Below are 19,236 nucleotides of genomic sequence, written 5' to 3'. Positions count from 1 at the left end.
ATGACTCATATTGCGACTACAAAAAAGGACAATTCGAGGAGATTGTTGATCGAGCGTTTCTTTATACCGACCGGAGTCCACGTTACATTGAATCCTGTTAGAAATCTTCAAGCACATAAAATTAGATTAGCTAATTATATAACATAGTCGGCTTCGATTGTACTTATTTCAAAGTGCTATTTGTGTACTGCCATAAGTTTAATCTTGAAGGAAGATCCAGGACGAATATATATGGCTGGAGTCCACTAACGAAGTGTTCGTGACTCGACAACGTCTCATCGTCCCTCAAATGATTCTTCTGCAGAAGCTAAATCTTGTACATTTTGGGTATGTACATTTGAAACGCCTAATTATATCGTTGAGATTGAACTAAATTGTTTGTGTGTTTTACTTACTGAAATATTTTTAAAATTTTTTAGATCATAACTCATTTTTAAATGAGTTCTGCTTCGACAAACAATAATTCAGGGTGCTTCAGTCAATGGAGTCGAATTTCTGCCTAAAACGCGTGCAACCTATGCCTTATATATGCTCGCTTATTTTTTTCAACAGGATTTTAAATACATAAATGAGTATCACTTATTGCTGGCTTGTTTGAGTGTAATTATTACAAAATTATTCATCTAGCCTTTGAACTAATTATTAGTACAATTAAAAATAGCAGGTACTAAAACTAAGCTTGTTGTTTACGAGACCCTAGTGAGATCTGGGTTAAAATATGGGTGTCAAACATAGGGTCCTACTCTTAAAAAAGATATGAAAAATTAGAAAAAGTCCAAAATAAGACTCTGTTGAGAAACAATGCAATATGCCTCAGTGAATATTAATCGACTAATTGTTTATTTCATATTACGATCTGATTAATCAATTATCTTTTCTCTCAAATTATTTCACAACAACCTCGTGTATTCATATATTCCGTTTCACGTTTTATGTTCTCAAAATAAAGTCAAGAACCATGACGAATTTATCGGGTGGGCTCTATAACTTGTTTGGGTTTATGGCTGCTTACTAGCTAAAGGCTGACCAACAGAATTTTGAACATTACCCTTCGGACAGTATTTTGGGGGCCATGTTTTGTCACCAAGCAGGAAACCAAAAGCGGCGCCTGTGTGACTTATATTTATATTGGGTGTGGCCAAAAGGCAAAACAACAGCACGTGCGTAGCATCGGTAAAAGCAATACCGTAAAGTCTGTGACTACGCACGTGGACATACAGCTACAACATGTAACAGGTTCTTTCCAAATAGAGAATATTAGTCATTTACCAGCAATTCCACATTCTGCTGCCATTCAGTGACCTACCATTGATTCATGGCTACATCAACAGGTTATGGGCCCAGGGCCAGTGAAAATGAACTACTGCAGAAACTGCATTTCAATGGTGACATGAATTGCTAGGACATTTGGGAAACCAGATTCCTTGCTCACTTATACACTCAAAATGAACTTGTTCATCAGTCAACTTTGCCAAAAGAAGATGTTGATTATCATACAGATTTTAATAAGCACAGTAAACGAGCCTACGCTGAGTTAGTTCAATACATAGATGAAGGCTCTTTACAACTTATCATGTGAGATGCTAGTAATGACGGACGTAAGGCATTACAAATCCTTCGTAATCACTACATATCCATTGAAAAACCAAGAGTATTTACACTGTATGAACAACTCACTACCATCGAGATTAATGAAGCTGAAGACATTACAGGATATCTAATTCGTGCTGAAAATTATGCAACTGGTTTGAAATCAGCTAATAAAACAATCAGTGACAATCTGATAAAAGCCATGATTTTGAAAGGCCTCCCTTCTTATCAATCATTCATTGTTGTACATACGCAACTTGATAAAACTCACTTTCGCTGAAATCAAAGCCAAACTCACAAACTTTAATTGACACCAAAGAAGCCAACTCGCAACTGCTATGACTGTTAGCACACAAAGGCGAACAAGGAACCAAAATCCTTCCGGAACATTCTCTAACCAGAAACCAACAAAATTCCACAATATTTCAAGCCAAGTTTGTCAGGCATGTGGAAGAAAAAATCATAACGCATCTCAATGCTACTCCAGAAATAAACTGAAATGTGGCCATTGTCACCTAAAAGGACATGTGGAGATAGTTTGCCACAGAAAAGAGAACTGTTATGTCAAATACTGCCAACACAACACATGATGATGATGACTCATTTGCATTCAAAACAGGTACATTCAACACCACAAACCCTTCATCCCAGGATTCTGAATCATTCAAACTCATGGTCTACTGTTGCGCAACAAGCCATGTAATAAACACCAAAGAAGCTTTCATTGACTTTGACCACTCTGTCCAGCCAACAAAGCATTTTATTGAAATGGTTGATGGTCACTCATCAAATGAGATCATCAAGGCTCGTGGGACCACCAAATACACAATCATAGACAAGCAGAATCAGGGGAGAACCATGTTCCTCAAAGATGCACTCTACGCCTCTAGCTTTTCTCAAAGCTTATTCTCAGTACGCGCAGCCACTGCATGCGAAGCCAAAATCTCATTCTCACCAGAAAGAAACATCCTAGTTACAAGAATCACAGAGTTCCCCATCATAAGCAAATGTAGACTGTTCTTCCTACAAACAAACAACAGTGAGAAACAGAGTTCTGCCTATGTAACGAAGTCACTTGATGAATGGCATAAAACTTTGAGACATGTCAATCGTGAAGACATAATCAAACTACAGGAGGTGGCCGATGGCATGAGAGCTTCTGGTCAAACAAAGTATCGTAAGACCTGCATCACTTACCTAAAAACAAAGCTATCCAAACAACCGCACAAACAAGATGAACAACAGATCCTTGCTACAAAGCCCCTCCAAAGAGTACATTCAGATCTTTGTGGACTGATATCTCTGACATCTAAGAAAGACCACACATTTGCTATCAACTTCATAGATGAATTCTCAAGCACGGTACACACATACCCACTTCGTCACAAAGATGATGCCACAACAGCCCTGAAGCTGTTCATCACAGATGTTGCAGCAGTTGGAAAAATCCAAGCGCTCCATTCAAATGGAAGAGGAGAATACATTGGTGCATCTTGCACAGTCATAATGAGAGGACATGGAATCAAACACACTACCACAGTCCCATACTCATCTTACCAGAATAGTAAAGTTGAAAGATCCTCGCGAACACTCATGGAAAGCTCAAGAGCGATGATTAAAGATGCAAACCTTCCTAAGAATTTGTGGCCCTACGCACTTCGTCATGCCCAATACATCCGCAACAGAAGTTATCAGAGACGAACCGGGTCAACTGCTTTTCAACGGATGACAGGTATCAAACCAGACATGAGGAAGCTTCATCTATTTGGCTCATCATTCACCTACTACTCAGAGGGTCACAAAACAAAGTTACAGGACCGAGGCCAACCTGGTACCTACTTAGGTATACACACAAGAAGTCAGAGTTACATAGTGTTGATAGAGAGAAACACAATCATAACCTCAAAAAATCTTCAGATCCATAAAACTGGAGCCTCGGATATGGATGACGATTTAATTGAAGAACCAACAAATATCAGTGGAAATGACACTAATTATTTTCATATCGCAAGAACCTGAAGAAAAAACAAATTTTAGCAGAAATGGCACACCGATAGGGGATGTCTTGCCATAAGGACCTGCTGACGGAAAAAAATAAAAAGCAGAAATGACACACCGAGAAGCGATGTCATACCACAAGAACCTGCTACAAAACAAACTAACAAGAGCAGAAATGACACACCAAAGGGTATTGCCATACTACAATACTACAGTATTGTTATATTGTAGTATACATACTTATAATACGATATAAGAGCCTACTGAAAACCTTACAAATACCAAAACGCATCCCAACAGACAAAGAAATGAACCAAAATATTTATCTGACTATGTTCACAAAACAGTCGATGTTGATTATGCGTACAGGGTGATATACAATGTCCTCCACACTTATGAAGAAGTCATAACATCTAATGAAAGAGACAAATGGCAGGAAGCAATGGACATTGGAGTAAACACTGAAAGAAAACGAAACCTAGGAAGTCAAAACCTTACCTGCCAACAGAAATGAAACCGAAGCATGTTGGGTTAATGCCCTGAAGCAAGGTGAAGCCCCTGGTCAAGTGAAGTATAAGGCCAGATATGTGGCCAAAGGCTATTCCCAGACTCGGGAAATAGACTATGAAGAAACTTTCTCACCTACCACAAGAAGCATCAATTCGGACCTTACTGCAAAAGACTACTAATGAAAGTCTGGAACTCCATCAAATGGATGTTAAGGGTCATATCTGAATGCACCCATAGACAACGAGATTTATCTTGAACAACCACGAAGCTATGAGGAAAAAACACAAGATGGCACAAAACTCAGCTGTCATCTGAAAAAAATCTATCTACGGCCTGAAACAAAGTGGGCATAGCTGGTATCAGACTGACAGAATTCCTGACATCAAATGGATTCACTTCAAACTTAAGTGACTCATGTATCTATACAAAAGCTGATCTCAGAGACCAAATTCTGATCCTGTTCTGAGTCGACGGCATCATCATTGCGAGCAACAAACCAACAAAGATTGACTATACAAAGAAGCTTCTGAACAAGAGATTTCACATGGATGACAGAGGGAGACTCGAAGGGTTCCTTGGCATTGACTTTTCATTTGGTGAGAAAGGACATTACCACATGAGCCAAGAGAGGTACACAACCAAGATCTTGCGCAAGTTCAAAATGGAAAACTGCAAACCGGCAGCAACACCCGCTGGGAAGGGAATCCAGCTACTATCTAACAATAACACAGAAACTGACGACACGAAGAATTATCCCTATAGAGAAGCCATAGGCGGTCTTTTATACCTCATGACGGCCACTCGACCAGATATCTGTTGGACAGTTTCCAAGTTATCTCAATATCTGAACAACCCTGGGAAACCTCAACTCGAGGCACTGAAACGCTGGTTTCGATATATCCAAGTAACCAAACACTACAAGCTGACGTTTACACAAAGTCGCGGAAATTTAACTGGCTATTGTGACTAAGATTGGGCCGGAGACAACGAGTCCCGAAGATCGACCTCTGGATATATGTTCACACTCGGCAGTGCTCATATTAGTTGGAGAACCAGGAAACAACCGACTATCGCACTATCATCGTGTGAGGCTAAATACATTGCTTTTGCTGAAGCTGTGAAGAAGATGATTTATCTACGTGAATTTTGCGTATCACAAGGACATTCTATTGTTCAACCACCAAAAACACACATTTACTGTGACAATCAATGTGCTATAGCACTCACAACAAAATGTCCAGGTCAGATGAACCGCACAAAGCATATAGATGTACGATATCATTTCATCCATGAGTGTGACGAAGCTGAATATCAGTGCATACCAAGTAGCGATAACCTAGCGGACATCCTGACGAAGCCATTGGGGAAGGTACAACACCAGCATTTGACACAAAACATCGGCATAAACTTTGCGGGGGTGTGTTGAGAAACAATGCATTATGTCTCAGTGAACACTAATCAACTAATTGTTTATTTCATGTTGTGATCTGATTGGTCAATAATCTTTTCTCTCGTATTATGTCACAACGATCTCGTTTATTCATATATTCCGTTTCACGTTTTATGTTCTCAAAATATAGTTAAGAACCATGACAAATTTATCAGGTGGGCTCTTTCTAAATAGAAAGTATTAGTCATTCACCAGCAATTCCACACTCTGTTGCCAGTTGCCAGTCAGTGACCTACCATTGATTCATGGCTACATCAACAGACTCATATTTATCTTTAATATCAAAAGGATCGTTAGCTTCTCAAAAGATCAGATCCAGGTATTGATTCGCTACAGGAAAGGAAAAATTAATTAGTCTTAACTTTTTCATGAGAGTAGAGCAATCCGGCTTGATTCCATCTGATACCGATGAAGCTGATCATTCTTATAATACAAGACACAATAAATGTCTCCATTTACCAGCATTAAGAAGCTCAGCATTTTAAAACACACTTTTTTCGACAATTATAAAATAATTGCATTAAGCCCTTTTATATATGCTCTCACAGCAAAACTGAGGTGTAATGTCTGTTATGCAAAAAAGAGAGCAAAAGAAAAAATTTTTGTTTTTCCAACAAGTTATATAGGTGTCCCCTTATCCCTTCTGACAGTCTCTGATGGAAAACCAACAATTAGATTAGGTTTGAAACGAGACGAATTATAAGCTTAGTTGTTGTTTTTGCCGAGCTGAAACTTGAAAACTATTTGGCGTAAACCTGGCGCATAAGATTTTCAACTGATGATGAACCATTGCGCTACAAAGTAGCCTCATGTATCCCCTGCCATTTTTTATTCCGATCAATGAGCTGCATTCATTAGGCACAGATAATGCTGCACAAACTTGAGGTAGTTCATTGAAGAATTATTCTTCGAAATGGACAAGGCTTCAACAAAAATCTAGCGTTAGAATGCATCAGGGTGTTGCCAAATTTATATTAACTTCAATTTTTTTCACATTTGACAGTAGTTTATATACATGTAAAGTGTTGTGCTAAGTGTATTTTGAAAACAGCATTAACTTATGCTATTTGTTTGAAAATAATACGACTTTTTTCTAAGTGTTCCAAAAAGTATGCTTCTTTTATTTTTGAGTCAGGTATAGTTAAATCGATACTATATTAAATAGAAAGTCTTTTGTTTTGTAGAAAGTCTGAAGTTTAAAAAACTGTTCTAAAAATCAAACTTTAATCAGTCTTTAACTTTAAACTAAATCATGTACCAGAGTCTCTCGTTTTAATAACAGTCCCTCAGTAATAACAGTCCTTCAGTAATAACAGTCCCTCAGTAATAACAGTCCCTCAGTAATAACAGTCCCTCCGTAATAACAGTCCCTCAGTAATAACAGTCCCTCAGTAATAACAGTCCCTCAGTAATAACAGTCCTTCAGTAATAACAGTCCCTCAGTAATAACAGTCCCTCAGTAATAACAGTCCCTCAGTAATAACAGTCCCTCAGTAATAACAGTCCCTCAGTAATAACAGTCCCTCAGTAATAACAGTCCCTCAGTAATAACAGATCTCATAATTGCTTCTTGAAATGAATTGTCATAAAAACTTATTCTTCATTCTTACAGAATTTCATCTTGATCTATAATAAAGACAATAACATCTTGTCATAGATGGACACACATAACCATCCAAAGTTGTTCAAATCACAACCTTGAAACTGAACAAATTCATACTCCAGTTTGATGGGACAATACACAAGTAGTAATTGAATATGCCACTTCATTTCTCCTCTGCTGGTTTATTCACATTGCATATTCATTAAAATGTAGTCATCCATAAATAAAAAGGAGATGAATAAACGGAATGAGATAAATAAATAAAACATGCTCTGATTGTTAACACATCTCACTCCTTTTGCGGGTATAGCAAGATGATTTATTTTGATGAATGCCTTTTTCAATCTATTTCTCGTTTGTTCGTTGAGAATTCTCTTTCGTTTAAACAAGTCAAATATGAGTTCCGCTGAGTGCTGACATACTGTTTCTGTTGCTGTGTGGCCATCTCTTCACTCTAAACTTGCATCTCATTATTGCAGATTTTGTTTTAAAAATATTTTTGCAGCTAAAATCTATTCAGTGTTAATTTTGTAATACATTGATCATGTCAAACTGTGAAATGTTTGCAGGCTTCCTAGTTGCATACAAAAATGGCGATGCCTCCGAAGCTTCTCGTATCGAGGTAAGTCAGTCTCTACTTGTCTTTAATATGCAGCCTTCCATTATGAGTCTTGTTTGTTGTTCGTAACGCACAGGTGTCACAATTTGACTAGCGTACAGAGCTGTGAGCTCAACTTATTTCATATCATTAGATCACACATGACTCTGAATAAGCAAAATTTCTGAATGGATCCTTCCAAAATTTGGCGGAACAGAGGTACCAGATTATTGATACATCGTTACTATAATAAGAGTTGTCTGTCCAGTGTTAGAGGTTAGGATAAAAGATTGTTCGAACAGGACTCGAACTCGGTGATATTCAGTTTAGTAGCTCAACATTGCAACGGCAGCGCTAAATGACCACCTTTCAAAGTTTCAAAATAATTGTTACTAATAGTGTAGATATAATAATAAAATAAAAGATATAATAATAAAATAAAAGATAAAATAATAGATATAATAGAATAAAAGATAAAATAATAGATACTTACTCTGTGCGCTTTATCGGCACACCTGACAATCTCTCACAGTACACTAGACTGCTAGGTTACTATATATAAGACATAAGCTTGGGAAAAGGCAAGCTGTTTGTTGCTTTTTGTTCCTTTTTATCGCTAGAATTTAAATCGCCATAAAACATGCCTGTTTCAGAAGGCATATTGTTTGATTGATTGCGAAATGGGGAGATGATGCGATTCTGTGAGAGAACAACTTTTATCCCAACTTTTTTGTGTAGTCTGAAGACGAGTGCAACGGTTCAGTGTCAAAAGTGCCAGGAAAAAGGCCATTGGACGTATGAGTGCACCAATGAGAGGAAGTACCTTTATCGGCCCTCCAGAACCAAAGAGATGAAAAAAGACCTGAAACGGCGTCAGTTGGAGAAAGTTGTTTCAGCCAAGTAACTTTAATAATAATACATTATTTGTGTTGCTCTCTGGTGAACTTAGGCTATCTCGAAGGCTAATAGCACTTTAGTTAATAACTTATAGGAGAATTCATGTCAGTTTATTTTGTGTGTACCTATTTTCTGCAAAACTGAGGCTTATTAGCAAAAAGTATCGAAGGTCAATTCTAGTGAATGATTACAATATCATTTGTTTTATGTTATCACAAATGTCTTTTCAATCATCTCTAGACTGTGAGGTGGGTTATAGCATCACAGGTTTGTGGAAACTACTTCCATGAATTTAGCCTGTATGTTTATAGTATTCTCTATTACAGTTATCCTTCCTACTTCACAGGGTTTATGTTCTAGACCTACCCAGAAAATGAGAATTTCTTCATGTAAACTAGTTGTAGATTCTTTTGTTATATGAGCCACAACTAAAGCACTTAGGAACTGCTTTCGAAATTCTCTCAATTACTATTCATATAAGTACATGTCCTTTGACACGTGGCGGGCACTCGTTTAGTACATTGTACTAGTACATTGTACTAGTACATTGTACTAGTACATTGTATATACAGTATTGAAATTAGTGAGAGATTAACAAGCGCTGTATGGCAAAGCACGGCTGGAACAAGAGTCAAAGAGACAAAGTTAATACTAAAAGTTCTTGAGCCAATCAGTGTCAGGATAACAAAATGATGGAAAGCACCAATTGGTGATTTTCTGTAGATGGAGGTAAAGGGATGGTCACATTTCATTTAATAGTTGAAAAGTGGTCTCGAGCTTTTCTGGTTAGAGATTCTATTTTTATCATCTCTAGGTGACTTCTCATCAAAAGGCTGTGCGTTCCCATTCATGCCTTAGAAATGAGACCGACAACATATCATAGGCTGTTCATATACAAACGAAGGTCAGCAAACACCCGCGATGCGACCGAGCCTCGATACGGCCAAGCTTTGATAAAGCAGAACCTAGATACAGCTAAGCCGCGAATATACAGTTATTTATAATCCTCAGTATTATAAATAACTCGGCTCGGGCAGACCTCTGCTCATTGCAGTATTATAAATACAGTATACCGGTACTCTTCTACATGTAGTTGTGTAACTCTATCGCTTCATAAGCTGCCCTAACTGCTACACCTTCACATTACAGGAAGGCTGCACAACGTGCATCAAAACGGACTGTGGCAGGCAAACTTAAAAAAGATTCAAGGTACTGTATATACTCTATTCCTTTACCTAAGGTACCGTATATACTCTATTCCTTTACCTAAGGTACTGTATATACTCTATTCCTTTACCTGAGGTACCGTATATTCTTTATTCCTTTACCTGAGGTACCGTATATACTCTATTCCTTTATCTATGGTACTGTATATACTCTATTCCTTTACCTAAGGTACCGTATATACTCTATTCCTTTATCTTTGGTACTGTATATACTCCATTCCTTTATCTAAGGTACCGTATATACTCTATTCCTTTATCTAAGGTACCATATATACTCTATTCCTTTACCTGAGGTACCATATATACTCTATTCCTTTATCTATGGTACCGTATATACTCTATTCCTTTACGTAAGGTACCGTATACGAGGGGCGATCGTAAAGTTTCAGGAATTGTCTCAGTACACAAAATCCGTTAATCGTAATCACTTAATTTAAACTGTCCCCTTCAAAGTAATCGCCTGAGCTTGCTATGCACTTGTCCCATCTGTGTTTCCACTGATCCATACAATGCTGGAAATCACTTTCCGTAAGGCTTCGGAGTTGTCTCGTCACATTTTCTTGAATAGTTGGTATGTCGTCAAATCTTTCACCTTTCATTGTCAATTTGACTTTGGAGAATAGGTAGAAGTCACATGGTGCTAAATCAGGTGAATAAGGGGGATGGTTAAGCACAGTCACCTTATTTTTTGCCAAATACTGACGTACCATCAATGAGGTGTGAGCCGGAGCATTGTCATGTTGTAGGTACCAGTCTACAGTAATTCCCTGGCCTAGTCATTGATCTTCACCATATTTATCTCCATAACCAGAGAATCTAACACTTCTGCCCTTACTATTATCCCGGTACCCTTCATCATACCGGCTCGTCTCGCGCCTCTCCTTATACTTCTCCCCCTCAAACCTATCCATACTTTTGTCCCTGTACCTACTAGACTTGTCTCTCATCTCGCGGGGGCTTTCTCGGCCCCTGTACCTCTCCCTACTAATATCCCTGCTGCCATATCGCTCATAGCTACTATCACGGCTACCTCCTGACCTCCTGCTTCGACCTCGTCTATCGTAACCTACATCGCCTCCCTTATCCCTGCAATAACGGGATACATGTCCTCGCCGTCCACAAGAAAAACATTTAATGTGGGGACAACTCCGCATCTCATGACCACTACCTCTGCAATTATAGCAAACTATATCTCTACTTTCCCTACTGTTTTCTCCATGTCTAGAGACATACCTTTCCCTGCTATTGTCTCTATACTTCCTACTGCCACTGTCCTTGTTATACTCCCTGCCTCTTGTCCCATATCTACTAGTATCATGCTCCTCACTACCATAATACTCTCTACTCCTAGGGCTACCCCTAGGGAAAGATCTACCTGCTGATACATAACTTCTATCTCTATCATTACTCCTGTACTGCGCTCGACTATCAAACTCTGATACCTTTGCTACTTCTCTCTTAACCTCACTTTTTAAATCACTACCTCTACTATCTGCTCTCACGAACCTGTCTGAATGATTCGCCATCTCACGAGCCCTCAATGCCTTATGTAACAACTCCCAAGTCAGATTGGCGTTCTTCATTAAATCTCTGCTTACTTCTCTATCTCTCAACCCGTTAACCGCCACTATAAGGGCAAACCTTACCCTATCATTATTGTTAGTCACCTCCGCATATCTGCTCAAACTCTCTACCCGTTGTAAATATTCTCTATCACTTTCTCCAAGTGCCTGCCTAGCCGTAAGGAACTTATGCCCCTTTACGAACATACTCTCTTGTCTACCATAATAATCCTGCAAAACCTCCACTGCCCCTTCATAAGTAGAATTTACGCCATCTACGTTAAACCCTGCACTCCTCAATACCTCTTTACCACTGTGCCCAATAGCTCTCAATAGTGGCACTAACCTACCTCTCATAATAGGGCGTCTATTGTCCCCTTCACCTTCATAACCTCTTCTCTCAACAGCACTCTCAATACATAAATTCATCTCTTCTATAAATCTCTCCCACGACCCATCACCGTGCTCACCAAACACCAGCTTCGGAAACCCACTCTCCATCTCTACCCAACACGATATCTCTCTCGCCACAAATTCACTCTACCCCACTCATGTGAAATTAGTGTAATTTCCACCTCCGAATATGTAATAAATATTTACACCTCACCAACACCGCTACAACACCTCACAACACCACCCTACCTCACGTTACCTCACCTGCACGCCCGTGAAAGGGTCTAATCAACCGTTTAAACTTAACCCCGTAACCAGAAAAATTATCGCTAACGTTAACACACAAAGAAAAAAAATTAGAATTTTGTCAACTGCGCCATGTTGTATAAATCAATGTACTCACATGTACTGATGTGAAGATGAAGAAGAGCCTCGGTCTTTCGTTACACTTCCTTATATCCTCCCCTATACTGCCTTACACTAGCTTATCTACTAGCTTTACCCACTAGCTTTGTCCAGCTTTATGCACTCACCGTAATTACCAAGACCACCTGTACTGCCTTGAGCTCAGACACCAATATAGCCTGAGCCTAACAAATCCCATAATACAACAAGTATACCGCGCAAATTATGTGATGTTCCAGATAGAAAAAGCTAAGAGATAAAATCCGGTGTTTACACTCGCCGCCAACAGAGCACCACCTGCAACCAATGTAGTCTCATAATCATGAATAGTGTTTTTAATTGATCAAATAGGTTCTAGTTTTCTAGTCTATCAATATAGGAAACATGACTGTCATCTGGCCAAATCCTTAGCATCAGAGACATTTGGCCATTTTTGCATCCCAACTTCAAGAAATCGATTTCCAAAAACATTGTCACCTCTGTAATTCTCTGCCTACCCTGATCCCTGCTATGAATCTAACTGCCTTTTTTCTGAACACCCCCAGTGACTCTATTTGGTGTGTTCAATGGGGCTCCATACCTAACTTGTGTATTCCAGTAGTGGTTGACAAAAAGTGAGGTATGCCCACCCACCTTACCCCATCAGAGCATTAAACAAAATATGTTTCATCAGGCCCGATCGCTCACTACTCTTATTGACTTTAGGCGTTATTAGACTTTTATTGTGATGTTATATACATATCCCAAATCAAATCATTTGAAATGAAAGTTCCCAAGTATTTAAAATTGTTTACTAATGTTAATGATTTGCCATTCAGGTAATATGAGACATTTCGATTGCCGCTGACTTTTCTGGCAAACCAGACAATTTGGCATTTATCAGGATTATGATTCATTTTACAATTAACGGCTCACTGATCGAGCAGAGATAAATCCTTTTGAAATTTCACGAGTCCGCAGGGCTATTGTCAAGACAACGGTGTAAATTGTCATCCACAAGAAGCTTAATCAAGGATGCTCTGAGGATGGCTAAAATGTCATTGATATAAACTAATTACAAGGAGGAACCGAGTGCAGAACCCTGAGAAACCCTCGATGAAACAGACAGTTCTTTAGAAGTAACTCCCTCTAAGACTAACGAGTACTAGAATATGCTTGCCAAAATCTTACTGGCAACCTCTGGATCCAGATTAAGATCTTCTGCCTCAATTTATCAGGGGTTGGAAGTTTTTCTGCTTTTCAGGCCTTTCAGCAGTTTTAGTGCTCCATCGCTTGTTATCCTTATTGGACATTTGTCTGCGGGAAGATCAACATGGTCCAGAGGGGCACTAGTCATTCTGTGAAAAACAACTTTAGAGTATTCATTAAAAATCTCAGTTGTCTCAAAGGTCTTATTTTTAAAATTGGCTGTGCTGTTTGAGTGGCACGCCTTCAATTGGTCTTCACCAACTCTTTGGCTGTCTTCACCTTATGATAATGGCCATTATTAAATTACTCTTATGGGTAGTTGAAAACCCTATATTAAATACGTATATATATCTATGGTTACATCGAAGTAATGTTCTACAGTGCATGGAAAAGTAATTTCAATGAAACAAAGACACTCGAGGTATTCTGCCTATTTTAGTCCTCAGCTGCTATCCACTACTAACAAATACGAGGGGCGATCGTAAAGTTCCAGGAATTGTCTCAGTACACAAAAACCGTTAATCGTAATCACTTAATTTAAACTGTCCCCTTCAAAGTAATCGCCTGAGCTTGCTATGCACTTGTCCCATCTGTGTTTCCACTGATCCATGCAATGCTGGAAATCACTTTCCGTAAGGCTTCGGAGTTGTCTCGTCACATTTTCTTGAATAGTTGGTATGTCGTCAAATCTTTCACCTTTCATTGTCAATTTGACTTTGGGGAATAGGTAGAAGTCACATGGTGCTAAATCAGGTGAATAAGGGGGATGGTTAAGCACAGTCACCTTATTTTTTGCCAAATACTGACGTACCATCAATGAGGTGTGAGCCGGAGCATTGTCATGGTGTAGGTACCAGTTACCTGAGAGCCACAAATCTCGACGTTTCCTTCTGATACTGTCTCTAAGTCTTATCAGAATGTCTTTGTACACATGCTGATTCACAGTTTGACCATGTGGCAGAAATTCAGAGTGTACCACACCTCTAATGTCGAAAAATGTTATCAGCAGCGTTTTTACATTTGAGCGAGACATTCTAGCTTTTTTAGGCCTAGGAGAGCCAGGGGATTTCCATTGAGAACTTTGTGATTTGGTCTCTGGGTCATAACCATAGACCCAACTTTCATCCCCAGTCACAACTTTTGAAATAAAGTCAGGATCTTGTGTTAAAGCATCTTTTAGTTCGATACAACAGCTAACTCTTTTTTCTTTTTGGTCGTCAGTGAGCAGTTTGGGTACCATCTTTGCAGAGATCCTTCTCATGCCTAAATCTTCAGTGAGAATAAGATGACATGTACCATAAGAAAGCCCACTTTCTGCTGATATTTCCCGTATAGTCAATCGCCTATCTCCCATCACCTGCTGCCTCACAAGGTCTGTGGCAGTTGTGGTCCTTGAAGTTGCCGGTCTGCCCATGCGGTCATCATCTTTAGTACTTGTTCTTCCCTCTCTAAATCTTTTGTGCCATTCATAACAGGCTGTTTTCTTAAGGGCAGAGTCTCCATAAGCTGTCCGTAACATTTGGAGCGTCTCAGCACCGGACTTTCCAAGTTTTACACAAAATTTTACACAAACGCGTCGCTCTTCTACTTCATTCATTTTCGAAAAATCCGACGAACGATAAAAAATGACCTTGACATTACCTACTATAACTTCATTGCGGGTGCTCTGACAAGCGTAAAACTTTGGCTATGGGGAAATCCCGTGCTGCTTAGCAACATGGAACAATCAAAACAACTGCACATGGTCTTATATTTGACTAGGAAAACGATTCCGGGAACTTTATGATCACCCCTCGTATACTCTATTCCTTTACCTAAGGCACTGCATATACTCTATTCCTTTACGTAAGGTACCGTATATACTCTATTCCTTTATCTAAGGTACTGTATATACCCTATTCCTTTACCTAAAGTACCGTCTATACTCTATTCCTTTATACATTTTTGCTTAACCCTTTTGCAGGTGGTGCGACATTAATGTCATTTTGCGATATCGATCCTAGTGGGTGGTGCGACATTAATGTCGATATCGTACGCACTACGTATTAAGACTTACTACTGGTCTGTGTTCATTTTTCTATTAAATTAAATACGTTATGAAGTAAAAGAACACATGTGACGACTTGAATAACTACATTTTAGACATGTATCTTTTCATTTCAACTTATTTTGGGGCGATCGTTATCAAACGTCCTTCAATGCTTTTTTTTACTCAGTAAGATACTAAGCCCTTTTCCCCGAATCGAATTTCATGCTTTTATGTGAACAAAAAAACTTGCTATTGATCTGTGTTCATTTTTCTATCAAATTAAATACTTTTTTAAAGTAAAAGAACACCTGTGAGGACTTGAATAACTATATTTTAGACATGTATCTTTTCATTTCAACTCGTTTTGGGCGATTGTTATCAATATCGATATGTTTTTTTACTCAGTAAGATACGAAGCCTTTTTCCCCCGAAATGATTTTTATGCTTTACGATCGTCGTCGATGCCCTTTCTTTGTGCTTTTTTTACTTAGTGAGATCCAAGCATTGATGTTTTGAGAACACAAAAAACATTTTTATAATCATGGCTTTATCTTCCCAACTACCTGCTAGATCAACTCGAAGGGCCCAGTTTGTTGTGGCAGATTCTATAGTTGATGACTCAGACAATGACTCAATTTTTTCTGATGTCAATCTAATGGACTTTGATATAAGTGATGAGTCTAGTGATGATGATGCTTCTGTTGTTGGGCCAAGGGATGGTGGAGGAGATGCAATCAGTAATGATGGGGTTTGGACTGTAATTAGGAACCTTAGCAATGACAAATGCCCCAATGTCAATGATTTTACCAGTCCCATTGTAGTTCAAGTGTGGTTCTACTTGTAAAATGCTTTATTTGTAATATGAATACAGAATATGTTTTATTCAACAATATAACATTATCGCAACAACAAGCAAATTTTTCAATTTTTTTAAAAATTTACATGTGTAAGGGTAGTTTAAATAGCTCATATAGGCACAAAGGGTGTAAAACTGTTTGTACAATGCCTTGTTATATGATACAAACCTATCATACAACCATAGTGTAGGAAAAAATATCATTTCAATAAAGTTTCAAAATTTTCATTTTTTTGAAAAATTAATTCACCCAGGACGATCTGAAATAGACTCAAAAACTCACCTGCGAAAGGGTTAATTAGACCCTTACCTGATAGCAGTATGGTTCAGGTCAAGGTTTTACCAACTATCAGTGACTGGTTTTTACTAAATAAACTACATGTAAGCTTTGATTAATGATAGTTTTGTAGGAGTTTTGGAATAGTCTCCTCTTTTCGCCTTGCATTACTGCCTATTGTACAAACTTCCATTAATCTTGAAGAAAAGCCTTTATTTGCATATTGAAGATGCATATGAGTATTTGCTTGTGGGTAACAAACCTCTATATATTTGTTTTCAGTCAGTTGCTAGCACTCCACTTCCCAACCTTTCAAAATCTGGTCCATTTCTTTTAAGACTTTGTCTAGGGTTGTTGCACAGCACTGATATCTTTACTCAATAAAAGGGTAATACGGGTTCAGAGGCTGCTAAAACCCTTGTCACCTACTAGACATTTTGATGCTCTGACCTTTCATGTGTGTCATAACTTGGTACATCAGACAAGCTACCCTCAACAAAGTCTATCTTGTGAACTCACACTCATTTGATCTGATGATACTTGACCATTTTACTTGAATGACAAGATGCTGCACTGCAAACAGAGATAATCTCCTTGTTGCTGACATATAACCTTTCAATTACCTTTTAGCCTCTGTTCCATCTGTTCCACGCTTCTCTTTAAAAAAGCACTTCTCTAACGGTAACACAAGCAAAAGGTCATCGTTGCTTATTCGCTCTGTTTTTTGCTTTTAATTCGTTTGTAATTTAGTCTCATAAAATTCAGCTACATCAGTGAAAATATTTTATTCAAACTGTTAGCCTTGCATTTTCATATGCTGTAGCCTTTTTATAGTTGGTCTGCTGAGCTGCGGCAGCATGGTTGAAGCTGCGGCAGCATGGTTGAAGCTGCGGCAGCATGGTTGAAGCTGCGGCAGCATGGTTGAAGCTGCGGCAGCATGGTTGAAGCTGCGGCAGCATGGTTGAAGCTGCGGCAGCATGGTTGAAGCTGCGGCAGCATGGTTGAAGCTGCGGCAGTATGGTTGAAGCTGCGGCAGCATGGTTGAAGCTGCGGCAGCATGGTTGAAGCTGCGGCAGCATGGTTGAAACTGATTGATCAATATCATCTAATATCTACGCAGCTTTGTCTGCCATATCATAAAGCTGGCATGCTGTAGAACCAGCAATATAATAAACAATTCATTTCTATTCTGGAGCTTTTCACATTTGACTTATTTTGTATTATAACTTGAAGTTCTTTGAATACTTCAATAAAAACCCATAACAGCTAAAGTATATTTAAATGATTTTTCTAGTAATTCTGAAATGTCCTGTTTACTTTTCTTCGTTACAGAGCCATGCCAAGATGAGATATTTTTTATAACGAACGCAGAGCAAGTGTTAGTAAACTCCTTTTTATTTCTTTTTCAAATCTATAGTAACTCATCACACACAATCAACCCTTCAAATTTACTGAGACTGCGCTGCTGGCCACAAGAGACGAGTTTGTTTTAAAACTAATTTCTACAATATATAGCCATGTATTTCCATAGCTTTGTTTTAGCTAGAAATCTAATGGTAAAGGATACAAGTGATTCTAGCTAGCGACCTTTAGAACGGTTTGTGTAGGAGCTATATCATCTCGCAGGCATAATGGGTTTATAGACAATAAAGTTTGACTAAGTTTAGCTAGCTAAGTTTAGTTTCTCCCCACAAGTAGTCAAGTCTCAAATAAGATAATGACCATGATGTTAAGGTGATAGAGTTGCTGGCATTCTGTAGCGAGAGCAGTGGCAGCAGTGACTCGTCAAGTGACTCCTCCGACAGCTCGGGGAGTGATTCTGACAGCGCCAGCAGTTCAAGCTCGTCCAGTGACTCTGGAACTGGCAGCTCTGACAGTAGCAGTTCTACTTCTGACAGCAGCAGTTCAAGCGAGGAGGAAACTCCAAAAAAGAAGAGAAAAAGAAAAGATTAGCCAATGGGCTTTCTTTTTACACTCCAATATTATTGTTTTGTATTCTATAATATTTGTTGTTACAAGCTCTCTCTATATAGCTACCACCTACAAAGTTTTTATGTATTTCATCACATTTACCTTATACTGTATACAATGTGCTATATCTGAAGTATTTACAATATACGTACCAGCCCAGAAATATACAGTGTGTAGGTACTGTGATGTCAACATGTACAAATTGGCTTTACTCATCATTGATGTTTTCTGTTTGTTGAAAGTAACTGAGCTCTGTATCGTGTGAGTCTAAAATCTGTAGAATTGACTATACATCTACACAGTAGCCCTTTAGTGGCAGCCCAATGCTTTTCTTCCCATACAGTGTATCAATGTTGCAGACTTCATCACAACTTTACCTCTGTTAGTCTTTTATCATCTGGTCTAATACCTTTAGCTAAGATTGCATTAACAGGCTTGTAGTTGGTTGGTCTACATATAATTGATGAGGTAGTGAATAAACTAGGTAAGCGTGTTTGCGCTTAACTTCCTCCTTGGGGTTGTGTTCAGCAAATAGACCAGCCGTTTTAAAGAGCGCATTTAGTGATGTAATGCTTTGTTATTGCTTAACGTGTAATTTATCTTGGGCAGGTCATGATCATACTAGATCTTAATAGCCAACGCTTCATAGCTTCAGGTTTTGTTCACACTGGCTAATCGCCATT

At 38.6% G+C, this 19,236-nt stretch overlaps 2 protein-coding genes across 2 annotated transcripts; both read left to right on the top strand.

The window, feature by feature from the left end:
- Positions 1-78: 78 nt before the first annotated feature.
- LOC137404294 (zinc finger CCHC domain-containing protein 10-like) lies at positions 79-18,714 on the top strand. Its single transcript, XM_068090480.1, has 5 exons — positions 79-327; positions 7,721-7,773; positions 8,488-8,649; positions 9,796-9,855; positions 18,343-18,714. Exons 2-5 carry the CDS (start codon positions 7,742-7,744, stop codon positions 18,533-18,535), a joined length of 447 nt encoding a protein of 148 aa, XP_067946581.1. The 5' UTR covers positions 79-327; positions 7,721-7,741; the 3' UTR covers positions 18,536-18,714.
- LOC137405309 (uncharacterized) lies at positions 4,643-5,068 on the top strand. The gene has a single exon (XM_068091535.1). The coding sequence runs from the start codon at positions 4,643-4,645 to the stop codon at positions 5,066-5,068; it is 426 nt and encodes a 141-aa protein (XP_067947636.1).
- Positions 18,715-19,236: the final 522 nt, after the last annotated feature.

Source organism: Watersipora subatra, chromosome 9 (genome assembly GCF_963576615.1).
Source record: "Watersipora subatra chromosome 9, tzWatSuba1.1, whole genome shotgun sequence".
NCBI lineage: Eukaryota > Metazoa > Bryozoa > Gymnolaemata > Cheilostomatida > Watersiporidae > Watersipora > Watersipora subatra.
This window is presented reverse-complemented; position numbering and strand designations above follow the sequence as displayed.